The sequence below is a fragment of the Malaclemys terrapin genome, chromosome 14 (genome assembly GCF_027887155.1).
Source record: "Malaclemys terrapin pileata isolate rMalTer1 chromosome 14, rMalTer1.hap1, whole genome shotgun sequence".
Lineage (NCBI taxonomy): Eukaryota > Metazoa > Chordata > Testudines > Emydidae > Malaclemys > Malaclemys terrapin.
The window spans coordinates 37,031,601-37,054,948 of record NC_071518.1 but is presented as its reverse complement, the minus strand read 5'-3'; the positions used below and the strand labels follow the sequence as shown (position 1 = coordinate 37,054,948).

The 23,348-nt window shown below is 54.1% G+C and overlaps 1 protein-coding gene across 3 annotated transcripts in view; it reads left to right on the top strand.

Moving 5' to 3' along the window:
• CCDC102A (coiled-coil domain containing 102A) overlaps window positions 1-21,786 on the top strand; it is a 65,659-nt gene extending 43,873 nt beyond the window's left edge. For 2 of the 3 annotated variants that reach the window (XM_054048771.1, XM_054048770.1), the window contains exons 7-10: window positions 2,000-2,209; window positions 4,232-4,402; window positions 7,191-7,294; window positions 20,416-21,786. In XM_054048771.1, the coding sequence (XP_053904746.1) occupies window positions 2,000-2,209; window positions 4,232-4,402; window positions 7,191-7,294; window positions 20,416-20,542 (612 nt within the window). In that variant the 3' untranslated portion in view covers window positions 20,543-21,786. Of the gene's footprint in view, window positions 1-1,999; window positions 2,210-4,231; window positions 4,403-7,190; window positions 7,295-16,422; window positions 16,611-20,415 lie in introns of those variants that run through there. The other variant, XM_054048772.1, reaches the window with a different exon arrangement.
• Window positions 21,787-23,348: the final 1,562 nt, after the last annotated feature.

The window sequence follows — 23,348 nt, the reverse complement described above, 5'->3', positions numbered from 1 at the left end:
CCTAACTTCAAACACCAAAATGATCCATGCCTACAAACTGGATAACCATATTCAGCAAATCCTACCCCTTCCAACGACCTCTCACATGCCTGATCTTGCATAAAACACATCATTGTTATGCCACAATCATATCATCATCATATTACCATGAAGAATATGAGCCGTAATGCCAGAGCGGCATCTCAGCCTGCATTTTTGGGCAGGATTGACTGGTGCAATTGGCTAAAGCATGAGCTTCTGGGGAGCCCGGTACAAATCCTGACTTGGGGGGTGATTCTCTATGGTACAGGGTAGGCCTGGCAAGCCGGTCAAGTAGTGTCAATTGAGTGGTCAACTGATTGCCTGTGGTTTGACCACAGTCGAATATTGTCAGGCACTGCAGCAAGGAAGTAGATGCCCCAGCAGGGTGGTGCTGCGCTTTCATTCTTTAACACTTCGTCTCCTTGTTTTGCATTTTTCCGAGTTAAAATAACTCGGTTCAGTCACTTATTTTGTGTCATTAGGCATCAGTATTGATCTAAGTTGAAGCCTCCTGGAGGCCGTAAAGCCTCACTCTTTTTTGTTACTGTTTCTGTTCTAATAAATCAGTGCTATAAAATACTTGACCATTTTTTACCTTGTTTGGCTGCTCAATTGACCAATTAGTTTGGGGCCGGTCAAATACCCGAATACTTAGACAGCCCTCCATTGTCTGAGCACCCCACAGCATTTAATATAGGGCGGGGCTGTTACCCCATTGTACAGACATACACTTCTTGTGTCTCTTAGTCTGGCAGAGCAGGGTCTTGAACTTGGATCACCTGAGTGCCCATTTGGTGCCCAACCGGCAAGCTGCTCGAAGCAGGATCTCTCCACTGGGGCTTGAATGCTTTGATGGTTTCTTGGAAGAGACAGAGGGTGCTTGGCATATAGCAGAAAGGATTCTAGGCATTTGAGGAATGGGGAGAAAGGCACAGAGCTGAGGGAGGGAGACACAGGGCAGTGAGGAGTGAAGCTTGGCTGAATTTAGGGAACAAAAGGGGCTAGTGGGAGGAGGGGAGGGCTGATCCCCTCCCCCCTCCTCCCCCCAGTCTGCACATCTCAAAGCCACCACTGAATAGATTAGTTGGCCGTATCTTCCTGAAAGAGGCAGAGCACTGGGCCAGCAGGGGGTGCTGCAGGTCAAGACTGAGACTCATTGGCAGAGCCATGAGGGTTGGTGTAGCCAGGACTCTGAGGCGCTGGCAGAGTAATGTGCAGGCCCAAGGCTGGAACAGCAGGGGGCGCTGCAGGTCAGGACTGGATCCATCAGCAGAGCTGTGTAGGACTAGCAGAGAGGGCTGTGGGTCAGCATGGAGGTAGAGCTGGGTGTGGAGGCTTGGACCTGCAGTGATTGAGGGTACAGCAAGTCAGGAGTGAGGACCCGGCAGAGCTGAATGGAGGAGCCCAGCACTGGGAGAAAGGGGACTTTGCCTTGGTGTTGGTTCTGATTGGGACTGCCCTGTATGCTGCGGCACAGCAGGGTGGAGATGAGGGGCCTCATCTGTGTTAGTGTCCAAACTGAGATGTCTTGAGTCACATCCACCCTTTGGGTACTGACACCAGTACCCAGTGGACCAACAGCCGCCCATACACCCAGTATGGGTCTACTCACTCTCGCCCATACACCCAGTTCAATGGTGAACCCCTGGGGAGCTTCCCCAAGGCCAGCTGTGGCTGGAGTTGTGCTACTCCATGCGGCATGTTACTTTAGCCACTGGCTAAGAGGTGTGGGCATATCTCCCTGTACTGGCTGGCCCGCAGAGAAAAGAGTCTACTATTGCCACCAGCCAAGGGAGTTAGGCCTCTTCCGCTTCAGCTAAGGAGTGTGTTGCAGGCCCTGGATCTAGCCTTGCTGATGACCCGTGAGGGGCATCACTCTCAGATGGGATAGCTAAGGGCTCCCCAGGATGCCCTTTGGTCACTAACCCATGACAACTGCGTGGTTTGACATGGTGTGTGTCCCCTCCCCATCACCCAGATGGAGCGGCTGCAAGCGGAGAACGCGGCGGAGTGGGGGAAGCGCGAGCGCCTGGAGACAGAGAAGCTGAACCTGGAGCGGGAGAACAAGAAGCTGCGGGCTCAGATTGAGGACCTGGAGGAGGTGCTGGCTCGGAAGCGCCGGCAGACGGCCAGCGCGCTGGACACGGACCTCAAAACCATCCAGGCCGAGCTCTTTGAGAAGAACAAGGTGAGGCTGTTGGGCAGAACGTCAGTAACAGCAGGGGCATAGCAAGCGCCCGTGGTCAGCCTTTGCTGTCACAGCCTTGGGGGGGGGAATTCCTGCCTCGGGTAACCCCATTGATCAGGGATGAATTGGGCCCTTTGATATTAGAGAGCATCTGGGGCTAGGAATGCTCCCAGTAACACCCCAGTTGGCTCTAGGCTCCTAGCCATTAAAACTCATCTCCATGCTCCATCCCACCCTCAGTGTCCTCTGGAGAGACCTCAGGGCGGGGTTCAAGCTCAGGAGGCTAAACCGTGTTTTGTGGGCTTCTCCTCTGCTCCTTTGGGATCTCACCGAGAGGACAATGGGGGGAGGTGGAAAGGGGATCAGAGGAACCCAGCCACCTTCATCCAGGGAGAGAAGCCGCGACACCTCCAGTCATCACATGGACAATGCCCAGAGTCCGGCTAGGTGATTGTGGGGGGTTTCTGGGGGTTGCTTTGCGTCTTGGGCTCGGGCACCCAGTGTCATTGCAGGGGGAGGGAGGAAAGGAGGCTGTTACCATGGACGTAAAACCCACGTGGTTTTAGGGATGGAAGAACTAGATCCAATTAAATAAAAACCCACTCCGGCTTTTGCTGCTGCTGTGAGGTGTGACAACTCAGTTAACCTGTCCCCCATTAGTGGTCAAGGTCCATGTGTTTCTGCATGACCTGGTCCTGGCTGCCTCTGGAGAGGAGCTGCTGAAATACGAAACGATCCAGTCCTGAGGTTTCCAGCCAGAGGTGTTTATAAGCAGAACTCAGATAAGTTCTGGATGCACCTTTCGGGCTGCATGTCTGAAGCAAAATCACCTGTTTGAGGTTCAACCATCATCGGGTGCTTCCTTCCCTGGAGAGTCCGTCATATTTCCAGCCCTGTGGGTGGGCAGATGGGAAACGAACAAAGGTGGCTTTGTCCAGGTGTAGCTGTGACCCCCACTAGCAATTCCCCTGGAACGGCCATTCTCCCAAACCTTTCTGGTGGCGATAAGGGACTGGACATCAGCTGGGGTGGAACTCCTGGAGGTTGTGCTATGCTGGTATTTGGAGAGCAATCGGGAAATGCAGAGACACGAGAGCTTGGGGGAGGGGAAGTCTCCTGAACTTAGGAATCTCAAAAGTCAATGTTTGAGTTTGGTTTGAGGTGTGGGTGACAGTTCAGTCTAACCCCGCAGGGTAAAGCAGCAGTAGCTCGATCGCCCGCAGTAGCACCGCTGGGAGCTCTGCTCGCTCACTCCAGTCTGTACCCATTACTAGAGAACATTGGGCCCGGGCCTCTTCCAGGCAGAGTTTTGGGGTGCCCCTCTCCTCTAGCCATAAAGAAAGCCCTTCTATTAATGATGCTGTGCGCCTCTCTAATAACCCCTCTCCCTAGAAAGAAGAACAGGAGTACTTGTGGCACCTTAGAGACTAACAAATTTATTAGAGCATAAGCTTTCGTGGACTACAGCCCACTTCTTCGGATGCATATGCATCCGAAGAAGTGGGCTGTAGTCCACGAAAGCTTATGCTCTAATAAATTTGTTAGTCTCTAAGGTGCCACAAGTACTCCTGTTCTTCTTTCTGCGGATACAGACTAACACGGCTGTTACTCTGAAACCCTCTCCCTAGTGCTTGCAACCCCCTGAAACCTGTTCACACCCCCGTCCTGGAGAGACCTGGGGTAATAAGTTTTTCAGAGCAAGTATGGAGGAGAGGCAGTGGTGCAGGTAGGGGACTGAGAGGTTCTAGTCCCTGCTGTGTGACCCTGAGTAAGTCACTTCCCCTCTCTCTGCCTCACTTCCCGCATCTGTAAAAGAGGGGAGACGATTCTTAGCCCTCTACTAGGGCTCAGAGGAGCCTTCATGCACTAGTGTGTGTTCAGTGCTTTCAGATCCGTGGATAAAGCGGCCAGAGGAGGGCAGATGATTAATACAATGGCTGGCTTAGCCCATCCTGAGTCCTGTGCCCCAGCCCGCAGACCCTGGCACGGCCTGTACCCTAACCCCTCCCACTGCCCTTCCAGGAGCTGGCCGACCTGAAGCACGTCCACGGCAAGCTGAAGAAGCAGTACCAGGAGAAGACGGCCGAGCTGGCGCACGCCAACCGCCGGGTGGAGCAGCACGAGGCGGAGGTGAAGAAGCTGCGTCTGCGGGTGGAGGAGCTGAAGAAGGAGTTGGCCCAGGCGGAGGATGAGGCAAGTCTGGGGCACACACCCTGGCCCGCCCCTCCACGGCCTTGGGGACCGGGGGAGGGTTTTCAGCACCCAGGAGTGCAGCCATTGAAATGTCACCATTGACCAGCAGATGCTGCCGGCAGCTCCTTGCTCTGAGCAGAGGGCAATGGAGTGGCAGCCCAGGTAATGTGGCGAGGCCATTGCTGGCACATGGGGACTCAGTCGTGGCAACACCTGTGGTTAAATGTCCAAAGGAGCCATCCTCTCGCGGCACAAAGGCACTGAGCGGAGACTCAGGAGAGTCGTCGTTTCAGAGAGGTGAAGGAAGGACTAGACAACCGTCTAGTCTGACCTGTCTATCACAGGCCATTCAATTTCACTCGGCTCCCCCTGTGTGGAGGCCAGCAACCGGCGCGTGGCTAAAGCGTCTCTTCCAGAAAGGCAGCCGGTCTGGAGAGGCAGAATCACCGCTTCCCTCGGGGAGATCTGGGTTCCTGGGGCACCTTGAGCATGGCACTTAATTTCTTGCATCCCCCGACCTGTGATGGGGATATTGATAATCGGTCACAGCACAGAGGGGCTGGGAGGATAAACTTCATAATGTCTGGGAGATGCACAGATGCCGCAGCGAGAGGGTTCTATGAAACCACAGGTAGATAGAAGAACACCTAGCTGTTATCGAGTCGTTCTCAAAGTGCTTTACAAGGGAGGGCAGGAGCATTATCCCTATTTTACAGATGGGGAAACCGAGGCATGGAGACTTGCCCAACATCACCCAGCAGATCAGGGACAGACCTGTGAATAGAGTCCCAGGTTTCCTGGATCCCAGTCTGGTGCTTTATCCACTAGGCTACACTGCTTCCCACATAGAGACATATAGAAGCCCAATGATAAGAACAACATTTCCTTTTCCCAATGAGAGGAACCCATTCCCATTACTGTCACAGCAAGTAAGATCAGGGCATCTAAGCACACTGCAGTGAGGTCCTGGCCTTCCTGAAAGGACAGGCCAAGCACTTAGTCATGGCCCTGGCAACCTTTCAAAGGTGCTAAGAGAGAACCAGAAAAGGTGATTAAGTATTAATGTGATGGACTGAGTGGCTCAGGAGATAGGCTAACGAGGTAAAGAGCCTTTCCCACCTCTGGTGCCAGCTCATCTCCTGCGTAGGTCAGTAGTGACTGCAAGTTACTGTCTGACAGATGATGGCCTTGTGTGTAACGAGTTTGATGGGGCTCAGCCCAGTTCCTAGGGAGTAAATCCGTGTCCATGTCGCTACCTGCCTCTCTTGCTCGCAAGGGCTGGATAGGCATAAAGAATGAATTCCCTGCTCACCCCCAAAGCAGTCCCCTCCAGGCCAGGCGTGGTGCATTGTGGGGCAAGTCACTGGCCATACTGCGCCTGTTCTGTGGATGAACTGCCAATGCACCTCAGTGAGAGGGGAGCTTGGCTTTCCTGCTGACATGGTGTAGGCCAGTGGTTCCCAAACTTTAACAACCTGTCAACCCCTATCACTAAAATGTCAAGTCTCCCGAATCCCCTCCTAAAAATGAATATTTCCAGGGATTTTCTCCTTTACCTGCATATAAATGATAAAAGCAGTATAACATTTGTTTTTACGACATGCTTATTGCACACTATTTATTTAGTATTTATCATTACAATCTTTTTATCACATTATGAGAACAGCAACACTCTTCCAAGATCTCACTTTCGTAGCTTGTATCACTTTGAATAAGCCTGTTATAAGACAAGGCTCCTATGTTTCATCAGGGAGTATCAGATGTGAAACAGCAGGAAGGGATTTAAGAAGCCAACTCAGAGTTCCTCCTACACAAGCATTCAGGTCTTGAGCGGTCCAGGCAAACAGCACACGTTACAACAAAGCTTAAACTTGTCCTTCATAATTCTAAAAACAATACTAGCTGCCTATTTAATTTTAAAAACAGCAAAAAAATATCCACCTCCCTTTCTCTTTCTTATAAGGAGTCTTGAAGTTTAAGTCTCCTCAGTGTGATAGATATGCTTGCTTTGATTTGCTTAGCTCTTGGAAGTCCAGGGGCTCCGGACTGCTGGCCCCATGCTGCCCGGGGTCCCTAGGGACGGCTCTGTCCATCATTAGGGAATTTTTCCCCAAGAATCCCCTGTAACATTCAGGGCCGGCTCCAGGGTTTTGGCCGCCCCAAGCAGCCAAAACAAAAAACAAAACAAAGCAAAAAAAGCCGCGATTGCGATCTGCGGCGGCAATTCAGCGGGAGGTCCTTCGCTCCCAGGCGGAGTGAGGGACCGTCCGCCGAATTGCCGCCGAATACCTGGACGTGCCGCCCCTCTCCGGAGTGGCCGCCCCAAGCACCTGCTTGAGAAGCTGGTGCCTGGAGCCGGCCCTGGTAACATTTCACGAACCCCAGTTTGGGAACCACTGGTGTAGGCAATATTTGTTACATGGGCCTGTCACTGGCCACCATCAAAGAGTAAAGGCTTTGAGTCTGGGTCAGATTTGAACCAGCCACCTTGAGATGGTCTGTGCTAACGGCCAGTCTCATATCAGTGCTGCCATAACAGTAACGAGAGAATGGCAGAACAGAAATATATGTTCAGACTGTGTTGAGACACCAACCCACAGAATCCAGGAAATTCAGAGCTGCCTCCATCATGTTCAGTTATGCCCTACACCTGATCCTCTCATCTCAGCTCACTGGGCTGTCCTACAAGCCATGTGGGTGGCAGTGACTGGGGATGATGGATACTGCACATGGCTATCGCTAGCTGCTGCCCTCGGCGAAGACAGCTGTGTTTCTGTTTGCCTTGCAGCTTGATGAAGCCCATAACCAGGCACGGAAACTACAGAGGTCCCTGGATGAGCAGACAGAACAAAGCGAGAACCTCCAAGTGCAACTGGAGCACCTGAAGTCCAGGTGAGGAGAAGCAGGGCTGGGGAGGACGGAGTTCCTGTTGACAAGACCTGAGGAGGGACAGAGATTGGAATGTGGGAGGACAGGAAGGACAGAAATAAAGATGGGCAAGATGAAATTGGAAGCTGGGGCGGAAAGACTGACAGGTGAGGCTGCCAGGCTGACCTGCAGCGTCTCAAGAGCGCAGTTACTAACCTCAGGGCAGACTGTTAGGAAGCAGGGCACAAACCCCGAATTGGCTGAGTTTTATACTGAGTTTTATACACCAACCAATTCTCAAGTGAAAACTCCTCAAGCACTGTAACATGGAGTCACAGACAGTCCCTGTGGGCACTGCGATCTGTCTTGCTGCCCAGCGGAGCTTGCCTTTGCGATGGGTGGTCCCTTACACCCAAAATCACAGTAATATTCAAGTTGATCCCCGTCCCAAAGGGCCAGTCACTTACCCCAGGTTGACTGCACCTTAGATCTCACACCGAAGACAACACTTGTAGCCAATCCTATAATAAACCATCTAAAGATTTATTAAGTAGGAAAAGGAAATGAGAGTTATTTCCAAGGGTAATGCAAGTACACACACACACACACACACACACACACACACACACACACACAAGTTCCAGTCTTAAGTTTCCAAAAGGAATAGATGCTTCTATAATAAGCAAGCTCTCTATGTCCTTTAGGGCTAACCCAGGCCAAGCACAGGGAATAGTAATCCTTGCCCTCAGAGTCCAAGCAGCATGAAAGATACAGTTCCTCCTTGTTAAGGCTTTTTATTTCTCCCCCGCCCCTGCTGTGGGGAGCAATTCACTTGCACATCTCCTCTTCATGGGGGCGGGGGAGGGGGTGTGTGGAAGGGAAATCAACAAAGTCTTTTGTCCTCTGATGTTCCACAATAGTTGGTCTGATGTTGATGGGCCTCCTTTGTTGGGCAGAAGACCTCTCCTGTTGGAAACTAGTATTTCGCACCTGGTAATGCTTCTCTCCTCTGGCCATGTACAATTACAGAGCAAACACTTCAGTATTCAGTATAGTAAACGATACTAACCCCCGGGGGAGCCAGATTGGCTCCCGCTATTTGTCAGTGTTCAGTTGAGACCTAGTGGCCTTGGCATGAGCTGGCACCTGGTTTGCCAGCGTCTCAAAGGTATGAAGTGGGTGGATGAATGGAAGTAGCAGAAAGGAAGGAACGAGAAGAGAGGATGAGCGGGAAGGGCGGATAGGCCAAAGCTCCGGGCCATGGTGAGGGAGCAGGAGCTGGGATTCCCAGTGATTAGTCTGAATGGCAGATTCCAGGACATCTACACACAGACTTGCACCAGTTTAGTTAGGGCTCTGTTTACATACAAATGTGCCCTGGGTTAGTTAAACTTCTCTGTGGACACTCTTATTTCAGTTTGAGGGGCTTATTTTGGTTCAGCGGGTAACAAAATGTTTAAGTACATCAGAAGCAGGAAGCCTGCTAAACAACCAACGGGGCCCCTGGATGATCGAATTACAAAAGGAGCACTTAAAGACGATAAAATCATTGCAGAGAAACTAAATGAATTATTTGCTTCAGTCTTCATGGCTGAGGATGTTAGGGAGATTCCCAAACCTGAGCCGTCCTTTGTAGGTGACAAATCTGAGGAATTGTCACAGATTGAGGTATCACTAGAGGAGGTTTTGGAATTAATTGATAAACATAACAGTAACAAGTCACCGGGACCAGATGGCATTCACCCAAGAGTTCTGAAAGAATTCAAATGTGACATTGCGGAACTATTCACTACGGTTTGTAACCTGTCCTTTAAATCAGCTTCTGTACCCAATGACTGGAAAGTAGCTAATGTAACGCCAATATTTTAAAAGGGCTCTAGAGGTGATCCCAGCAATTACAGACCAGTAAGTCTAACGGCAGTACCGGGCAAATTAGTTGAAACAATGATAAAGAATAAAATTATCAGACATGTAGAAGCAGGGCCGGCTTTAGGCCGATTCCCCCGAATCGGGCCTTGCGCCTAAGAGGGCCCCGCCCTCACGCCTAAGAGGGTCCCGGCCCCTAAAGAAGAGCGCCTAACTTTTTTAAATTTTTTACTCACCCAGCGGTGGTCCGGGTCTTCGGCGACGGGTCCTTCACTTGCTCCGGGTCTTCAGCGGCATTTCGGCAGCGGGTCCTTCAGTGCCATGGAAGACCCAGAGTGAGTGAAGGACCTGCCGCCAAAGTGCCGCCGAAGACCCAGACCACCGCTGGGTATTCAAATCAGGCCCCGCACTTCCTAAAGGCGGACCTACATAGAAGAACATAAATTGTTGGGCAAAAGTCAACATGGTTTCTGGAAAGGGAAATCATGTCTTACTAATCTATTAGAGTTCTTTGAAGGGGTCAACAAACATGTGAACAAGGGGGATCCAGTGGACAGAGTGTACTTAGATTTCCAGAAAGTCCTCACCAAAGGCTCTTATGTAAATTAAGTTGTCATGGGAGAAGAGGGAAGATCCTTTCATGGATTGAGAAATGGTTAAAAGATGGAGAACAAAGGGTAGGAATCAATAGTAAATTTTCAGAATGGAGAGGGGTGACTAGTGGTGTTCCCCAAGGATCAGTCCTAGGACCAATCCTGTTCAACTTATTCATAAATGATCTGGAGAAAGGGGTAAACAGTGAGGTGGCAAAGTTTGCAGATGATACTAAACTGCTCAAGATAGTTAAGACCAAAGCAGACTGTGATGAACTTCAAAAAGATCTCACAAAACTAAGTGATTGGGCAACAAAATGGCAAATGAAATTTAATGTGGATAAATGTAAAGTAATACACATTGGAAAAAATAACCCCAACTATACATACAATATGATGGGGGCTAATTTAGCTACGACTAATCAGGAAGGAGATCTTGGAGTCATCGTGAATAGTTCTCTGAAGATGTCCGCGCAGTGTGCAGCGGCAATCAAAAAAGAGAACAGGATGTTAGGAATCAATAAAAAAGGGATAGAGAAGAATATCTTATTGCCCTTACATAAATCCATGGTACGCCCACATCTTGAATACTGCCTACAGATGTGGTCTCCTCATCTCAAAAAAGATATACTGGCATTAGAAAACCTTCAGAGAAGGGCAACTAAAATGATTAGGGGTTGGGAATGGGTCCCATCTGAGGAGAGATTAAAGAGGCTAGGACTTTTCAGCTTGGAAAAGAGGAGACTAAGGGGGGATATGATAGAGGTCTATAAAATCATGAGTGATATGGAGAAAGTGAATAAGGAAAAGTTATTTACTTGTTCCCATAATATAAGAACTAGGGGCCACCAATTGAAATTAATGGGCACAGGTTTAAAACAAATAAAAGGAAGTTCTTCTTCACACAGCGCACAGTCAACCTGTGGAACTCCTTGCCTGAGGAGGTTGTGAAGGCTAGGACTATAACAGGGTTTAAAAGAGAACTGGATAAATTCATGGAGGTTAAGTCTATTAACAGCTATTAGCCAGGATGGTTAAGGAATGGTGTCCCTAGCCACTGTTTGTCAGAGGGTAGAGATGGACGGCAGGAGAGAGATCACTTGATCGTTGCCTGTTAGGTTCACTCCCTCTGGGGCACCCGGCATTGGCCACTGTTGGCAGACAGGATACTGGGCTGGATGGACCTTTGGTCTGACCCAGTCTGGCCGTTCTTATGTTCGGCTAGACAGTAGCATAACTGCAGCTGCCCTTTAGTAATGGATGCCATTGCGAGACAGGTTTGGTTTGGGTTTCCTTTCACCCCACAGTCGCTGGGGGTGATCCTGTACCTTGCACCTAGGATAGCAAGGTACAGGATAGCAAGCGTGAACAGTCGGGATGTTCTCTTTTTTTTCGGGGGTGGGGGCAGGGAGGGAGGTTATAGTTGTGTATACAATACAAAACCCCTAATAGCAGGATGGCTGGTCCCCATACTTGCATTGTCCAAAATCCCAAACTGGGAAGCGCTCCGGCTCGCCCAGCTAAATTGTTATGCAGGAGGGATGGAGGCTTAGGAGAACGGCTGCCAAGCCAGGGCTTCTGCCTCTTTGTTTTCCATGGTGCTTGGCCGGAGCGTTCATTCCACCTCCCTGCCTCTCGTTCCCCATAGTCACCTAGGGTGGCGTCTAGACCACAGATGGGCCCAGCACAGACGCTATAACTAAGTGCTGCTAAGGGAGGGTTAATTGGGACTCTGGACAAACTCCTGAGGGAGCTGTTCACATCTCCCTGGACTCCTGCTAGTCTGAGCCCGTCTGCTGGAAATGGGGGGGGGCAGACAAGGAGGAGGATTGTACCAAAGAAGGGCAGGGAGCGGCGGTGGGGGCGGAATCTGCTGTGAATTATTTATCAAGTGGAGCAGGAGAGAATTCTCCTGCCAGTGATAAATTGCTGCTGAGCAGCAAGAGGACTTTCCAAAGTGGGCTAATCCATTTAGCGGGCGGCCCCTCGGGGGATGCCTGTCAGCTCCTGACGGGAGGACTGGGGAGGGGAGGGTCATGATGGGAATGCGGGGCCAGTGCTGCTGTGTGTAGGGACGGATCTGCAAGGGCCGTGCTCGCCCCGTCTCTCTGTCACTTTCATTCAAGAAAGGCCTGGAAGCTAAACCCAGGGGAAGCCTCCCTCAATCTTGGCAGCTTGGAAAGCCAAGGGCAGCAGCACCCACTGCTGCCCTGGCAGCGACAGACCATGCGGCTTGGTCTGCAGCGGCACTGTCCGCTGCAGAGAGTGTCCCAGCGTTTTGCAAACCATTTTACTTCCTATTTTTATACTAGGAACAGGACCCTCCCTACTCCCCCTCTGCTGGGGGACCTTGGCCCGAATCTCTGGAGGACCCCAATAATGTCGTCACCTGTGGCTGAGCTTCAACTCTCCCTCTCCACATCGGAGTGTCCTGTCAAGGTCTAGGAGGCAGGGAGAGGGCTGCAGCTCAGGTCAAACCCCGGTGTGTCGTCATTATCCAGCTCCTCCCAAGATTTGCCGCAAGCCCTCAACGAGGGCCGGGTTTGTCTCTTGTAGAGCCGAGCAAGGAGAAGCTTGGTGGGGAAGAAAGTTGAGGCTGATTGTGCTGCACAAAGATGCCGAACCAGCTCTCGGGTTTGTTTTTACTCCACAGTTCCCCTTTAAGCACCGGGTGAAACACAGCAGGGGCTCAGACGGGTTCTAATCCCTGGTACAGGCTGGGGGGGAAGATTCCCCAGCTGCTGTCACTTGTCATAGCTCCATTGGAGGACAGTTTCCGTCAGCAGAGGATCTGCCTCCAGGTTAGGTCCAGGTTCCATTAGATGGTTCAGCCACAGTTCACACAGGCCAGCCGACACCTTCTCACCATGCAGAGAGGTTATATGGTAGATGCTAGGTTATAGCTGTGAGCAGGGGATGGGGAGGAGCACAGGGAGGGTCCTTGCTCACTTGCTTCAGGATAGTCCCGTAGCTGCAGAGGTGAAGCTCCGTGAGACAAGTTGGCGGGATGAAAAGGCATGAGCCCTGCAGCTGTACTGAGCAGGGCCAGGCCAGTGAAAGGTTGCGGGGAGGCATATCCCTCTGTGGCTCCCCACTGCCCCAGGGGCTGAATGTGTCTGGCACTATCGAGAGTTAGGGCCAGCAAGATGGGTGTGACCCTTCCACTAGTCTCTGGTTGCTGCTCCTCTGCCAAGCCTCTCGTGATGCTGTAGCAGGTTGAGTCTAACCCCATAGGCTGGGTCATGGAATCCAGACCCCGGCACCCTCTCTCTGCTGCCACCACCTGTGGCTGAATGCAGGTAGCATTAGTCTAGGCAAGGTGGGACCAGGCCTTGTCTACACCTATGTGGTATAGCTGCCCTAGGCCTGACCCCTGAGTGTAGGTGAGGCTCCCCTTGTATTCATTCTGGGTTTGGGTCCCAGGCCCCGGATTCCCTTCTCTCTGAAACGCACTAATCACCCCATAGCTACTAGTGCCTGGAGTTTGGTACCTTCCCGAGGGGAAAGGGTGCCTCTGTTCGTCGCTGGAGGAGGGGCTGGGGATGGCCACCCTGTCACAAGGCTTTTCTGAAGCAGGAGCCGCTTCTCCCCTCCATCAGGTGGGTTTTCTGGGCAAGATCCAGCTGTCCTCTTGGCTTCACAAGAGCAGCTGCCTGGGCCCCCCTGAGCAGACTCTCCATTGTGCTCTTTGGGAGCAAGCTCCATTGAATAGCACAAGCCAAGGAGCAAAAAGTGTCTCTTGCCTAAACCCCTAGAACTCCCAGTGCGGTCTGCGACTGTGTCCACCTGGGTTGGGATCTCATCAGCACCCCCGCATTCAGCAGGGTCAGAATGGGCTGGGAGACTTCCAAGGAGCACCCTGGGGTGACGGGAAGTAGCACTGGGGCTTCAGTGGGGGGGGGGGGGGGGGCTCTTCCCTCTGAACCCGGCTGCACCCCAGCCTGGGGTTACTCTGCTGCTGGAGATGCGGCCTTACGGACAACATGTCAAAATGAGGCCTTGCTCATGAGTAGTCGAGAGAGATTCCCGAGCTGCTAGCCCCAGTTAGGGTTACCATCCGTCCGTATTTCCCCGGACATGTCCGGCTTTTGCGTCTCTAAATAGCCGTCTGGGAGGAATTGGTAACAAGGTTAAAATGTCCGGGGTTTTTTTCTCCCTCGCCTCCCTCCCTTCCATGCAGAGTGTGGCTGCTGATTGGGCGGCTAGGCCGATTGACCCACTCCCATTGGCCTCCAGCAGCCAGAGCCCTCCCCTGCTCCCCCCTCCCTCTCTCTGTAGTCCTGTGTAACACACAAACCGACCCACGTGGAGCCAGAATGGTAAGAGAAGTGGCGGGGGGGGGGGCAGTCAGGGAGTGGGGGAGTGTTGGATGGGTCCCCAGCCTCCACCTGCCACCCCCCCTCCACGCATCCCCCCCTCCGTGGGTCCCCTCTCCCTGTCTGCCTCTCCCTTGTCTGCGTGTACTGCCAGAGCCAGCAGCAACTGCTGTCTGCTGCCCCCGGGTCCTAGTGCCCCCATCCACTAATGGGAAGACAGGCTGCCCTTACCCTGCCCTTCCACCCTAGCCCTGAGCCTCTCCAACACCCCAAACCCCCCAGCCCTCATCCCCACACACCCTAATCCTCTGCTCCATCCCTGAGCCCCCTCCTGCATCATGAACCCCTCATCCCCAGACCCACAGCCCTCACCCCTGCATCCCCTCCTATCCCCAAACTCCCTCCCAATCCCCCTCCCTCTTCCCACACACCCCCTCCTGCCCTCAAACTTCCTCCTAAAGCCTGCACCCCCTCCCTTTGCACCGCCTCTCACCCCCAAACTCCATCCCAGAGCCTGCACCCCTCACCCCCTCCTGCACACCCACCCCCTGCCCCAGCCCGGAGCCTGCACCCAGCACTCAAACTCTATCCCAGAACCTGCACCCCTCCTGCACCCTAATCCCCAGCCCAGGACCTGCACCCCAGACCTCCTCCCCCCACCCAACCCCCCTCCCAGAGCCTTAGGCAGGTGGGGTGGGGGGTTCTGGGCACCACCAAAATTTCTACAACCCTGCCACCCATGCGAGTGGATAAGGGTCAGGGCAGTCAGGGGACAGGTAGGGTCCTGGGGGGGGCAGTTAGGGTAGGGGGTTCTCAGCAGGGGGCAGTCAGGGGACAAGAAGCAGGGGGGGTTGGGGTTCTGAGGGGAGCAGTCAGGGGGTGGGAAGTGGGAGGGAGTGGGCGGGGCTAGGGCGGTGCTTCCCCCCCTCCCCCCATGTCCTCTTTTTTGTTTGTGGAAATATGGTAACCCTAGCACCAGTGTCCTGGCCAAAGTCAACCCAGGGGAGTTAGATTTAGCCTAAATTTCCCCTACCACTTCCATGGGTCTGTTTGCTCCTCGGTTCCTGCCCCGAGCCATTGGGTAGGTTGCTGTGCCCTTTTCAACAGCTGCATCTTTGCACCCAGAAGAGGCAGCGTTGCCATGGCAGGTCTTGGATTTTAGGCTGTGAAGCGTTTTGGGAGGATGTCGTATCTAATCCATCACTGGCATTTGAGAGGTGCCAGCCACCAGAGGGTTTGGCCTGATGGAAATGCAAGGGATTATGATATAAAGCACATGGGTGCTTCCTCCATTGAGCCGGCATTCCTGGGATAGACCGGCCGGGCCGAGGAGGAAGTGTAATGGGCGAGGCTGCTCCATGCTCCCTTCCCCATTGCCATAACCTGCCTGGGGTCACTTCCAGGGGTCCAGTGAGTCATTCATTATTTACTTGCTTGTCTCTGTGTTCCTTGGGTACTTCCTCAGTTTGACACCTGGGTGGAACATGGCAGGGACGAGCACTGATACTCATACACGCCTGGCTCTTGGCCCAGGCTTAGGGCCGAGGGCAGGGCCATGCTGGGGTCAGGCTAGCTCTTAGGGGCAGCAGGGGAATAGGAGACCACAGCAGGTGTGTTGACCAGCTTGTGGTATGAGCTCCGCCAGGTGCGTGCACTTATTTTCTGCATGGAAAGGACTGGGATTAGGTAACAGGAGCAAGACACAGGCCCATGGGAATTGCTCAGGAGGGTGGTAATTCAGTGGAAGTGATGGGCCTGATTCTCACCCATGCTTGCACCTTAAAGGGGCCTTCAAAGGGGAATAAACTGTTATTTATACCCACTCTGAGGCCCCTTTACGCAACGAGAGCCGTGTAACTGAGAAGCCGGCCCGGAGGAGTGTTTTACCAATGGTTCCTGTCCTTCCACTGGCCCAAATCAGAACCATGGATCCAGCGTGTCCCCGGCTTTGGCTTGTTCAGCTCTGGGGTTCGGGCTTGGCCCACAGGGAAGACTTTGCGTTGTTCAGAGCTGGGTTCAGATTTCAAACCCCTCCTAGGCCAGAGGGCTGCGGAGGTAGGAGAAAGCCCTGCTCGGTGCCTGGGCAGGGTGGAGCTTTCTGGCAGCCAGCAGAGACAGACCTGGGGAGGGGGCACATGTGATGTGAGGGACTGGGCACGAGGCCGGGAGTCAAGGCATTTAGCCAACATTGATAGAAGCGGCTAGTGCTTTGGGGTACCTCACTTATTGGGACCCAACATGAGCCACATTAAAGGAGCTGAGCACCTGCCCTCTAGAATCCAGGCTCCTTTCTAGCGGGTCAGGCCCCCAAAATCGTGGCATTGCCTCCGTTCCGCTTCTTTGAGGCGTGACTCTGTTCATCTTTCCCCATCTGAAGAATGAGGCTAATTAGCCTGACCCTGCTGTGCAAATCCGTGTGAGATCTACGGCTGCACTATGCAATGGAAGTGCTCCGAATTCTTCTTTTCACCTGATTAGAAGCGGCCAAGGCTGGAACAGCTGGAAGAACCTTCACTAGACCATGACTTTAGCTCTCCGCCCAGGAGGGTGTGCCAGTCTAGAGAGCAAATCTTACGAGGCTGGCTTAAAAGGGTCCATCTAGCCGTACCCATCCCATCCTGTGCCCAACCAGGCAACCAGCTCCCGATTTTTTGGACCCTTCACCCTCCTTCCATGCAAAGATCCGTGGAGTCGCCCCAGCCTCTGCTGCCGGAAGAGGATTCCACGCTAAAGCACGGGGGCACGTGGCAGAAAACAAACCAAACTCCGTCTGAGCAGGGGCGCCAGAGAGAGAGCGCTGGGCGTGATATGACTCCGGGGGAGGGGGGGGAGGACAGGACCAGAGAAATGCATTGTCCTCTTAAAGAGGCTGTGGTTTTATTGCTCTTAAAAAGTTTTTTTTTTTTTTTTTTTTGGTACGTTCCTCCAGCAATAAAACGCTGAAATGGACGCACGACAAATCGATGCTGCGCCATCCAAAGTGCCTCGGAGAGGCAGCTGGCCTTTTTTTTAATCTGATTTTATTTTACTGGGACATGTCCATTAAATCATACAGGAATAATGGAGACTTCATCTCCTCCCGCCTCCCCAGCCCCCTCTTTAAATAATTCATGCTTTCCAGGAAAATGCAGCAAAGTCGTGCTTTTCGCCCGGAGGATGATGGGGGAGCTGCTTCCATCACGTTCTCGGGGCTCGGGTTTGGAATTTGACTCATAAATTTAGCTGATGAAGTTGAATGCTCCGGAGAGTGAGGTGCTACAAAAACTAAGAGCTTCCCATTGACAAGGAGAGCAGGGGCCCCATCCAAAGCCCACTGATGCCAATGGGCAGTCTCCCCTTGACCTCAATAGGCATTGAAACCATGTATGAGGAGCAGTCCTGGGTACAGGCCCCCTTGCTCCTGTCTCCTGGAGAGTCACCAGTGAGAGCAGTCATGGGCTTCCCACACACTGTTCTACTATCCAACTTTCCCCGGTGCCAGTAGGGTGACCAGATGTCCCAGTTTTATAGGGACAGTCCCGATTTTTGGGTCTTTGTCTTATATAGGCTCCTGTTACCCCCCGTCCTGATTTTTCACACATGCTGTCTGGTCACCCTAGGTGCCAGTGGGTGCTCATGCCCCCCTGACCCCGCCCTGACTCCACCCTTTCCACTCTCCCCTACGGGGGCACTGAGGTGGTTCAGAAGGCATCATCGCCCTCCACACGCTTCTCCAAGTAGAGCTGATTTATTTCTCTGCCAAAAAATAGCCAGGTTTGGTTCAAACCTATTTTTATCAGGGGAAAAAAAGATTCTTGTCAAAAAAGTTCCAAGCAGTTCGAACCTCTAGCTCCCTTGGGCCGCCTTGTGGGGAACCTTTGACCCCTCCCCTCCCGGCCTTTGACCCCCTGTGCCATCATGCCGGTGCCGAGGGGTTGTCGTCACTGCAGCGTTAACCCAGAGTCTTCCCCGACATTGCCCCTGCCCCCCTCCCATCCGCACACAAAACCCTCTCACCCGAGTTTGATGGTGCTTTCAGCCCAGGCGCGCTGGCCCAGCTGGGGATAGAGGCCAGAGCCCGGGTACAACTGTCCCTTGGGCTGGTAACTCACCTGCTTTGCAGTGAGGCCACAGGGCAAAGCTCTCAAGTGCTGATAGTCCTCTAGTGCATTCCCCCCGAGTGCCCTGAAGGGCAGACAAGTTCTCCCCCACTTCACTGGGAAAGACTCCCAGAGCGGCTCAGTGCACTGCAGCACAAAGACCCCTGGGATGTGCCCCCAGAAATGGGAGGTGCAGCACCCATCAGGACCCAGTAACTCGGGCAGGGCTCTGCAGTGTGGCTGCTCGCACCCGCGCTAGCCTAGCCCAGGCACTAACTCCGCAGGAAGACACGTCCTAAGTGGCGCTGCCCAGCCAGGGATATTTTATTGCCACCCAGGAGGGGATTAGAAACCTCTTGGGGGCCCACGTACTGCTGCCCAGGGGGCATTGGAAACTTCCTGTGGGTGGGTCTAGATGGCTAGAGACCTGGGAGATCCAGTTTGGGATGGGGCTCCGTCGCTGGCTCCCCGGGCTAAGAGGGCATCTGTGGAGGCACAGCAAGGACTGCCTGGCCTGGAGCAGCGTTCCCGGGCTCGCCCTGATGCCTGGCCTGGGGGGGAAATCCAAGGGATTCCCTTCCTCCAAAAAGTCTCTGCTTTTAATGTTAATGGGCCTGAATCCCTGCTGTGATCAGCTCTGCTCAGGCAACTTAAAGGGGTGTAAAGCACCCAGATCTCCCTTCCCCAGGCCTAGGAGAGCACAGGGGGTGGGGAGCCAGTGTCTATCACTTCCCTGTCTAGCATAGGACCAGGGAGAGGAGACGGCTACAATCCCCAGCCAGTTGGGGGCAATAACCAGCTAGTCTAGCTTCCATCAGCCCCAAGTTGCTCTCTGTGCTGGGGCTGGAGCCTGCAGGGACCTGGCCCCAGAATCGCTGCTGAGAAGTTGACACACTGGGGGGGGGGGGTGTGGGGGGGTTGTTTGTTATAAACTAAAGAGAAACAAAAATCTCAGAAAATAGCCAAACTGTGACTGCTCTGGGTGCAGCGCTGCCCAGCCACTGTCAGAACCAAATGCAAGCCCACCCCCCAAGGAGCCGGAGATCCTCCCCTCAGGAATTGTGCCCTAGAGCTGGGCCCTGGGCTTGTGGAATTGGGGGCTGGATCTGAGCTTCCCCGGGCCTGGCAGGGGCTGGGGGCGAGGGGCCAGTTCAGGAGCTGTAAGGAGACATCCCAGTCGATCAGGGAAGCGCTGGGAGACTCCTTCCCCGCAGTGTCAACGCGGGCTCCATTTCGGTCTTAGCGACCCCCAGGCTAATCTGGGGGAGGCAGGCGGAGGTCATGACAGTTTTGAGCCGAGTCTGCTGCTCACTCCCCTCCCCTCCGCCCTCTGATAAATGGCTCCAGACAATAATGTGCTGCTGTTAAGTACCCGGGATCTGAAAAAGGCTTTAAGTGAACTTGGTTGCTTTAATCAAAAGTCCATTAAGTGTTGCTTGGAGCCATCGAGGGAAAGGCTGTTCCGATTTGGCTTTATCAGCAGGTAACACCCACTTAGCCGAGCGAGAAGACAGCTCTATGTTCTTCTCCCAAGCCCAGCCCTCCCTGGGCCTGGCCAGGTTCCAGCTGCGTGTAACATGGCTATCTGCAGGGGCTGGAGTGGCAGGATCAAACTGCAGGCACTTCCCCCAGGGGCTGTGCCATGGCATCCGTTCCGGATGGGCACTGACCTCCAGGGCCAGTGATTCTTCCCAGGTTTCACTCAGTTGCCGGATTCCTGGGCTGCCTGGGGAATCTACTCAGGAGAGGTGGGGCCGAGAGCGGGTCTGTAGAAGGGTGACTCTGGCAGGTCTTTGTGGGATTGGGGGAGTTTGGGTCTATAATGAGGGCGAGGCCAAAGGGACCTGCCTGTCCATTGCTGCTCCTGTCTGCCCTGCCCCATACCTCCCGCGTGGTGCCTGGCTTTCATCCCCGTGTGGGAGAAACAGCAAAGCGAAGACCAGGTTGCAGACAGCAGTATCCACCCTAGAGCGGCAGGGCAGAGCCCGCGGCGTTTAGATCTCAATGTGCTGTTGGTTCTGTACCCGGCCCCGGAGTTCTGCCTCGCACTGGCGCCCTGGCAGGAGTGAGGGGTATGGAGAGGGGAAGATAGAAAGGTCGCAGGGGGGTGGCCCCTAATGCCATGTTGATGGATGTCGTACAAGAGCCTAACCAGCCAGAGCGGGGGGTATGACAGAGGGAAAGGGGAACCCTTTAGAGCGGTATGTACATCTGGGGCTGGCAGGGAGCTCGCAGCGTCTCTGTTCCCCTCTCCAATATGTTTGCCTTTGCTCTGTTTTTTCTCGGCCCAGGTTACGAAGGCAGCAGAACGCCCCGCTCTTTGGGAAGATCCGGAGCTCCCGGTTTGGCCCCGACGACCCTGACGACGGGACTAGTGACCTGGATGAAGATGAAGATCTACAGATCCAGGTTCCTTAGTGCCTGGTGCGCAGGGCCAATGAGACGGTGGCTGGAGGAGAGAGAAGGAGGCGGCAGGCTGGACGCTTGGGGAGGAGAATACCTGCAGGAGCCTGGTCCCGTTCACCAGCCTCGCCATCGGCAGCCAGACCTGCCAAGAGCCAGCAGAGGACGTGTGCGGATACAGCCTCTGGCCCTGCTGGCCTGTGTCACCACCAGTCATGGGGGGAGGGGGGGGTCCTGGAGAGAAACCCCGTGGCCAAGTGCCCGTCCCAGGGGGCAGGATCGGTTCTACCCCAGTGGGTTTTGTAGCCACAGGGAGAGAAAGCGCCAAAGGGTGGGTTGAAGGGAAATCCCCAGGTGGCTGTAACCATGAGAGGAGTCGGGAGGGGCCAGGCGGCAGAGCATGAATGAGCCGCCCTGGGCAGAACAATGGCATTGGTGCCGATACTGTGTAAATGATGCCAGCAGCTGAGGTGTAGGGGAGGCCCCTGCAGTGGCTGAGTCTGGGCATTGCATGGTACGCAGTGCAGTCTCTGCCCCTTCAGCCCTGCCCGGAGTGCCCTCTGCAGTTCCAGCCTCCTGCACATGCCCTGCCCAGTCTGGGCATTGCATGGTACGCGGTGCAGTCTCTACCCCTTCAGCCCCTGCCCGGCGTGCTCTCTGCAGTTCCAGCCTCCTGCACGTGCCCTGCCCGGAGTGCCCTCTGCAGTTCCAGCCTCCTGCACGTGCCCTGCCCAGTCCCCCCTCCCCAGCTCGCTCCCGGCACGTGGCTTTCACCTGACAGGCCCCATCTCTGACGCCACCAGCCCCAGCCTCGGTTCCAGCCTAACCTGGGAACCATTTGCATCTCAGCATCACACGCGAATGAACTGAGCCTCGAAACCAATGACCTCCCTTTTACTGATGGGGAAACTGAGGCACGGAGCAGAGCAGTGACTTACCCAGGATCGTGGCCCTCCAAGGCCTGCACCTCGGGCACTAGGCCCTGCCTCCTCCCCATGTGCCCTGTCCACCCACAGCCGCTCTCCCTCACTCCCGTTTGAACACATGCACCTCACAGCATAAACGGACATTGCAACGATACACCGGAGAGCGTCCAAGGCAGAAAGCAGGCGGCGCTAACCCGGATGAGCCCGGCCCCTGGAGCACTGACAGCAGGAGCCAAATACACCGGAACAAACCCTTCTATTTTATATACGGATTTTATATATATGTATGGATTTGTATATGGTTTATATTATAAATAGAGCTATGGGCCCAGGCGATTGCTGTGGTCGGTATGGTGCAGTCCTTTTCCCCCCACACCTAACCCCTGCGCTATTCTGTACTGCGCCCGCCTGCTGGGGTGGGCTGGCGGTCCCTGGCCAGGCAAGCGGTTGCTGTGCCGGCTGCGGGGTGGAAACGGTGGCTGGTGGAGACAGGAGATCAGGAAGCAGGTGGCTTCTTCGCCAGGGAACGTTTACAGACAGCGTCTGACAGCTGGCGGGGGGAGGGTTGTAATAAATTGAATTTATGATAAACCCAAGTGTGGGACAAGAGGTGTCATCTGCTGGGATGCCCAGGGCAGGGGCTTGAACCCCCCACAGGCTCGTAAGGGGTTAATGGGTGCCTGAGAGCCTATTGCACCTGGAGGGCATGACAGGCTCAGTTCAGGAGCAGGCCGAGCTGGGATGGTTTCCATAAGGCGGGCGGGGACGTAGGGTCGTCAGGCCGAAGACCAACCCAGCCTCAAGGGGAAGAGAGAGGACGCTTCAGGAGCCAGGTTGCACTCCGATGGTGGCGCCTAGGGAGGGGTAAGGAATTGAGGGACGTGGCCCTGGGGGTCGGTGTCCTGACGGGGATGGGAAGAGAGACGGGCATCTCAGACTCCTGAGAGGGGGAGCAAGGTGGTGGCGTTGTTTGATGCTACTTGCTGAAGAGCCTGGCCCTGAAGTGAGAGGCTGGGTGGGGCAGAAGACTTCTTGGCTTGCTACCTGTGTCTCTTAATACGGGTGACGGTGGGATGCTAGAGGGATATGACTGGAGGGCTGAGTTATCCCCCACACACACACACACGTGTCATGTGGTTGGGGACATCACTATTAACAGGCGCTGGCAGAACCATGTTGTTTTCCCTTTGGATCAGCCCCTGAATGAACCACTGCTCTTACCATTCCCGTGACACCCAGGCAGAGCCTGCAGGGCAGCTGAAAAGGGCCTTGGCTAGGGGCCTAAAACGCTAGTAAAAAAACCCCTAAACAATAATGGCCGGTGATAACAATTTTATAGGGAGCCGGGGGTTTATTGCCCCCATAACAGAGTGTGATGTAACGGCAAGGAGCTCACTTCCTCCAGAGTCCAGGAATCCCTGGAGGGAACGCTGCAGGAGCGCCCAGTGCGGGGCAACTCCCAGCAGGGGGTGCTCTGGGAGGGGGGCAGCAGCTCCGGTTTGGGGGGCGCTCCCAGAAACTCTACCCCCCTCTGGTTTTCAACGAGGAAGTTGAAGCTGGCGAAAAGACAAACTTCGCTGCCTTTTGCGGGTTGCCCCCGGTTTTCTCCCTCCCCTCCAGGGCATGGTAAGCCCCTGGATCTAATCGCAGTCCCTCCAGGATTAATCTAGCCCATAATCTTCAAAGCCCCTGCACCAGCATCCTGCATTCAGGCGACTCCCCTCCCCAGCTGGGCCCTTCTCAGACACACAGCAGACACAGTCAGAAGGCGAGGGGAGTTCGCTCCAGACTCATTGGCACCTAAAACAAGATAGCGTCTGTGCAAGCGGGTAATTACAGCGCCTGGGTCTTCCTGCGGCCCCTGTTTGCAGAGGGCCAGCTCAGCGCTCAGGAAT